Below are 6,000 nucleotides of genomic sequence, written 5' to 3' on the forward strand. Positions count from 1 at the left end.
CCCAGCAAGATAGACTATTCATCTTTCCCAAGTAGGGAAATGACGGATCTCTCCCCATAAACAATGTTCTAAGCACATGTTTGTTTGTTTAGTTTTTAAGTGAGTGCAAACATGTGTACATAGTTTCTTCCAAGATATGCATTTTGTTGCAAGCACTTTCTCTTTATATATGCTCTTTTGGGAGCCATTTCCCCTAATATATGTATTTTTGAACACATTACAAATCGCGAGTGCAGGGAAGAGAACCATCTCGGCCTAAATAGTGGGGTAGTTGTTTAATCCTTAAATAACCCAGAGCTTCCAGATTCAGATGTCATAAATAACCCAGGAACGGTTTGGGTTGTTAATTAAAACTGGGATTAAACAACCCAGCTCAATAGGGTGTTTTTTAAGCACCTCCTGAAAACGTAGAATCATAGAATAGCAGAGCAGGAAGGGGCCTATAAGGCCATCGAGTCCAACCCCCTGCTCAATGCAGGAATCCACCCTAAAGCATACCTGGTTGTCCAGCTGCCTCTTGAAGGCCTCTAGTATGGGAGAGCCCACAACCTCCCTAGGTAACTGATTCCATTGTTGTACTGCTCTAACAGTCAGGAAGTTTTTCCTGATGTCCAGCTGGAATCTGGCTTCCTGCAACTTGAGCCCGTTATTCTGTGTCCTGCACTCTGGGAGGATCGAGGAGAGATCCTGGCCCTCCTCTGTGTGACAACCTTCCAAGTCCTTGAAGAGTGCTATCCTGTCTCCCCTCAATCTTCTCTTCTCCAGGCTAAACAGGCCCAGTCCTTTCAGTCTCTCGTTTACAAAAGCTTTCTCTCATTTGTAACTGATTATCATGACCCTCCACCATTTCACTGTCCCCCCGCCCACCATTTTTACCATTTTTATTTATTTATCTTTGCTGCTGAAGTTGTAATTGTTTATTAACAGTGTATTTTACTGGTGATTTTTTTTAAAGTATGTAAATCGCTTAGAGATTTTATTATATTAAACTGTAAATAAATAATAAACCACGAAGTTACTTCACTGGAAGACTTTGGTCCAGCGACTGTCTGAGTCTAGCTTACCTAACAAAGGGGACCCATCCTCCAACTCCACCAGAAACTTAAAACAGTGGCAAGTATAATTCTGGCAGATAACGGCATTGGTCCTGCACTGAAAAATGTACCAGATCTGTGCTCCGCTATGCCACCACACCTGAGGCCCTTTGTCAGCTGCTGCCAGTCAGAACAATCTGTACTGGACTAGATGGACCAGGGGTTGAACTCGACATGAGCCAGGTTCAAATGCTCAAGTGATGACTTGACTGCAATAAATTGTTGTTGTTGTTGACTTGCATGCGTCAATGAACCACTAACGAGCAAATGCCACGGACAGACAGACATTCTTTCCTATCTTGTCCCATCGCCTCAAAACCCAGGGCTCCCTGGGGGGAATCAGAGGACATTTACGTGTCACTAAGTGAGCAAGTGGTGAGAAGTCGAAGTCGCTAAAAATGGATCTGAATTCATTGTAATCTGCGATGCTTTTACACAGCCAAAATTAATGGTATTTCATTTTTGTAAACCACCCAGAGAGCTTTGCTATGGGGCAGTATAAAAATATAATAAATAAAATTAAGACCAAAAAAACACAGGCAATGGCTAGGCACAGCAATACCTGATGGAACACCTCTCCTGACATGAACCTACCCGTACACTGCAATCAACATCTAAGGTCCTCCTCCGAGTGCCTACTCCGAGGGAAGCTCGGAGGATGGCAACCAGGGAGAGGGCCTTTTCAGTGGTGGCCCCTGACTGTGGAATGATCTCCCTGATGAGGCTCGCCTGGTGCCAACATTGTTATCTTTTCGGCGCCAGGTCAAGACTTTTCTCTTCTCCCAGGCATTTTAACAGCATTTAACAACGTTAAGTTTGTTTTTAATGGACCCCAGAATTGTTGTTTTTAAATGGATACTGTTGTTTTTATACTATTTTTTATGTTTTTGATGGTTTTTAAATTTTGTATACTTTTAACGTTTACCATTTTTAATTGTTGTAAACCGCCCAGAGAGCTTCGGCTGTGGGGCGGTACATAAATGTAATAAAATAAAATAATAAATAAATAAATGGAAAAAAATAATAAACACGTAAAAAACCACATTATTTTAAAAGCAGCAGCAGCTATAAACTAAGGGTAGTATTCAATGTTATTCCTACTTAGAGTAGATACATTGAAATTAATGGGACTTAAGTCAGTCCTGATTAAGGGCACAAATCCATGCATGTTTAGACAGAGAGAAAAAATGTCCTACAATTCCCAGCATTCTCCAGGCAGCATGGCTGGCTGAGGCATGCTGGGAGTTGTAGGCCTTTTTTCCCCTTCCTGTCCAGCCATACATAGGATCCTGCCTTAAAAAGCTACAAACAGAGAACATGATTTTAAAATGCAACAATAACATGTATTTATAAAGACATCTTTGTGTGCGCGCGTGTGTGCTGGGACTGCAAGGCGGCTCCTCACTCTGGAACTTCCCCACTCCGGGAAAGACGAAGCATCCAGTGTCACTGCAAAGCTTGCCGGCGCTGCTTTTGGGAAGGGGGTGGGGAGTTGGAGAATCCAACTAAAGCCCTACTTTGAGTAGACCCATTGAAACGAATGGGAGTCGTTTCAATGGGTCTACTCAAAGTAGGGCTTTAGTTGGAGTCTAACTCTGGTCTCTTGCAAGCCCCGACAGGGGTGCTTTCCTAGGCGGGGATCGGGGCCTTGCTTGCTCCTACCCCGCAGCAGGCTGCGTTTCAGTCCTCCGCAGCCCAGGAAGGCGATGGGATGAGCGAAGGTCTAAAATTAGCAACCCAGGAGTCCGGGACAGAGAGACAGACAGGTGGGCCTGCCTGCCTGCCGGGTCCCGCTGCTCCCCTCCTTCGCCTCCTCGCCCCTGCCCTACCCCGCACTTACCTTGAAATCGTTCCCACTGAGATCCACACCCCGGATGAAAGGCAGCACCCCGGTGGCAGCCATGGCTCCTGGGAGGGTCGTCCGAACACAGGCGGCGGCTCCAGCTCACTAACCCAGCAGGGCGGGTTCGCTTCCTCCGGTCCCTTTTTTTTTTTTTCACAATCATTGACACAGCCCCAAAAAGGAAGAGAGGGAGGGGGGAGAGGCTCGGGGGAGGGGCGTGGCCTTTTGCACACTGCGAGAGAGCACGAGAGCCCCGCCCATTTTAACCCTTTCGCGACGGGGGTGGGAATCCTTGGGAATTCTCTGGACTATACCACTATTCCTCTGAAATCTGCAAGATTATGCCTTCTTTCCAGTCGCTTCCCAAAGTAGTCTCTTCCTGCATAGAGCAGGGGGTTGGACTCGATGGCCTTCAAGGTCCCTTCCCACTCTGCTATTCTATTATTCTTAGGAAACAAAACCCTAAAACATCCCACACACTAGACCCCCACACACACTTCAAGCGCGTATTATTTTATGAAACAGGATGTTAACATCATCATGATTATTTATTTATTTACAGAATGTGTGTACTGATCCATATCTGAAACAGATTATAAACACAATAATTTTTATTTGTTCATTTATGCCATTTCTACACCGCCTGATAGCTGACACCCTCTGGCCAGTTCACATCATCATCATAGAATAGCAGAGTTGGAAGGAGCCTACAAGGCCATCGAGTCCAACCCCCTGCTCAATGCAGGAATCCACCCTAAAGCATCCCTGACAGATGCTTGTCCAGCTGCCTCTTGAAAGCCTCTAGTGTGGGAGAGCCCACAAACTCCCTAGGTAACTGGTTCCATTGTTGTCCTGCTCTAACAGTCAGGAAGATTTTCCTGATGTCCAGCTGGAATCTGGCTTCCTTTATTCTGTGTCCTGCACTCTCGGAGGATGGAGAAGAGATCCTGGCCCTCCTCTGTGTGCCAACCTCTTAAGTATTTGAAGAGTGCTCTCATGTCTCCCCTCAATCTCCTCTTCTCCAGGCTAAACATGCCCAGTTGTTTCAGTCTCTCCTCACAGGGCTTTGTTTCCAGACCCCTGATCATCCTGGTTGCCCTCCTCTGAACATGCTCCATCATCATCATCATCATCATCATCATCTATTTACAAAGTTTTTATACCACTACTCATCTAAGCATATTCCTGAGCAGTGAACGATAACTATAAAAAGAAATCGAATAACTGGAAAAAAGCTGGCTGGTCAGTCAAGCTTCCTGAAATAAAGATGTTTTCAGGAGGTGGAGTAAACAACACCGTGTGGGCTCCTACCTGACCTTCAGAAGCAGAGAGTTCCATAGAAAGGGGGCCACCACACTGAAGGCTCTTCTCCAGGTGGACTCCAAATGGGCCATAGGTCCACCAGAACCACCAGGCACATGACCTCTGATGACCTCAGTGAGCAGGCAGATTGATAGGAGCGAAAGCACTTGCTCAGGTATCCTGATCCGAAGTTGTTCAGGGCTTTATTCACCAGTACCATAGCCTTAAAACCTGGCCCAGCAACGAATAGGCAGCTGGTGCAGTCAGTTGTGGCCAAATTCTTGTCTGTAGCTGATCTTGGAAGGTTGTTTCTGTTTTTGTATACTTCTATGTATTTTGATCTATTAATTAAGATTTTGTTTTTAGTCTGGATTTTATTGTTAGCTGCCTTGATGGCCTTTTTGGGGCAGAAAGAAATAATAATAATAATAATAATAATAATAATAATAATGTTTTGACTTGCAAGCATTATAGGACCGCTTTTATCTCTCCATTGTTGACCACAATAAAACTTTAAACTTCGGCTTCTGAGCAGACACGCACAGGATTGCACACTGTAAACTCCAGGCTTGTTTGAGGTGTGTGTGTGTGTGTGTTTTAATATTTTATTTATTTATATTTATTTATTGCACTTATATACCGCCCCCATAGCCAGAGCTCTCTGGGTAGTTTACAGAAATTCTAAAATTGAGATAAAAACAAGTATTCAAAATTTAAAATTCTAAAACACAGAACATACATAAAGCATTAAAAACCATTAAAAACTAAACATGTGGGTGATTAAGATGTGCCGCCATATGCCTGGGCAAAGAGGAAAGTCTTAACCTGGCGGCGGAAAGATAGAAGCGGCGCTAGGCGAGCCTCGTCAGGGAGATCGTTCCACAGTCTGGGGGCCACCACCGAAAAGGCCCTGTCCCTCGTTGCCACACTCCGAGCCTCTCTCGGAGTAGGCACCTGGAGGATAGGGTTGCCATACGTCCCAGCATTTCCAAAATGTCCCGGCCAGTCAGTCAATAATCCCAGATTCCTATTCCAGCCGGCTGGAAAAATTCCAACCTCCGAAATGGTGCCTTGAGCTTGCTCAGTGGAGTGTAAGTCTTCATATTGAAGTCTCCTCTAGCTTTTGAGAACTAGTAGAGAAATGTAATTTGGTGACTTTTTTGTGTGTTTGTTTGCTTAAACGGTTCTTTGCCTATTATTTATTTGCAGGTGCTTTAGGCTGCAATCTTATGCCAATTTACCTGGGAATAAGTCCTATTTAACTTATTATGATTTGTTTCTGAGTAGACACACAGTGTTCGATAGCTTTCTTTCTTTCCCTAGACTTTTACATATTGCTCAGTTGTTGTTTTTTTAAAAATCCTAGCCCCACCCACGCACCCACCCCCCAAAATTGTCCCGGTTTTGTGGATTCAGAATATAGCAACCCTACTGGAGGAGGACCTTAGATGTTGAACGTAGTGACCGGGTATATTCACGTCGGGAGACCTGTTTGTTTGAGTTGGTATTTTTTACGCGTGAACAAACTATTGAGAAGAGAGGACTAAAAAAGGGCCGCTGCCTCTTTAAGGCGGAGGAGCCCGGCAGACTACGCAGCATCAAAGGGGACAGGAAGCCCGAGAAGATACTCGGCGTTCCATGTTGGAACGTTGAGACGCGGGCGGCGCGCTGCCATTGGCTGCTCGGCGGGGAGTTTGTCGCGCGGCCCCGGCCAACGTTCCATCCCTTGGCGGCTGCCTGGGGGGCGTCCGCTGCAGGCGC

General features: G+C 45.5%; 1 protein-coding gene across 1 annotated transcript in view; it reads right to left on the bottom strand.

Annotated features, from left to right (window-relative positions):
• Positions 1 to 3,039, bottom strand: part of FLII (FLII actin remodeling protein) — a 37,319-nt gene extending 34,280 nt beyond the window's left edge. Inside the window, exon 1 of the mRNA XM_063143599.1 lies at positions 2,935 to 3,039. Coding sequence (XP_062999669.1) covers positions 2,935 to 2,997 — 63 coding nt within the window. The 5' untranslated portion in view covers positions 2,998 to 3,039. The remainder of the gene's footprint in view (positions 1 to 2,934) is intronic.
• Positions 3,040 to 6,000: the final 2,961 nt, after the last annotated feature.

This window comes from Elgaria multicarinata, chromosome 17 (assembly GCF_023053635.1).
Source record: "Elgaria multicarinata webbii isolate HBS135686 ecotype San Diego chromosome 17, rElgMul1.1.pri, whole genome shotgun sequence".
Lineage (NCBI taxonomy): Eukaryota > Metazoa > Chordata > Lepidosauria > Squamata > Anguidae > Elgaria > Elgaria multicarinata.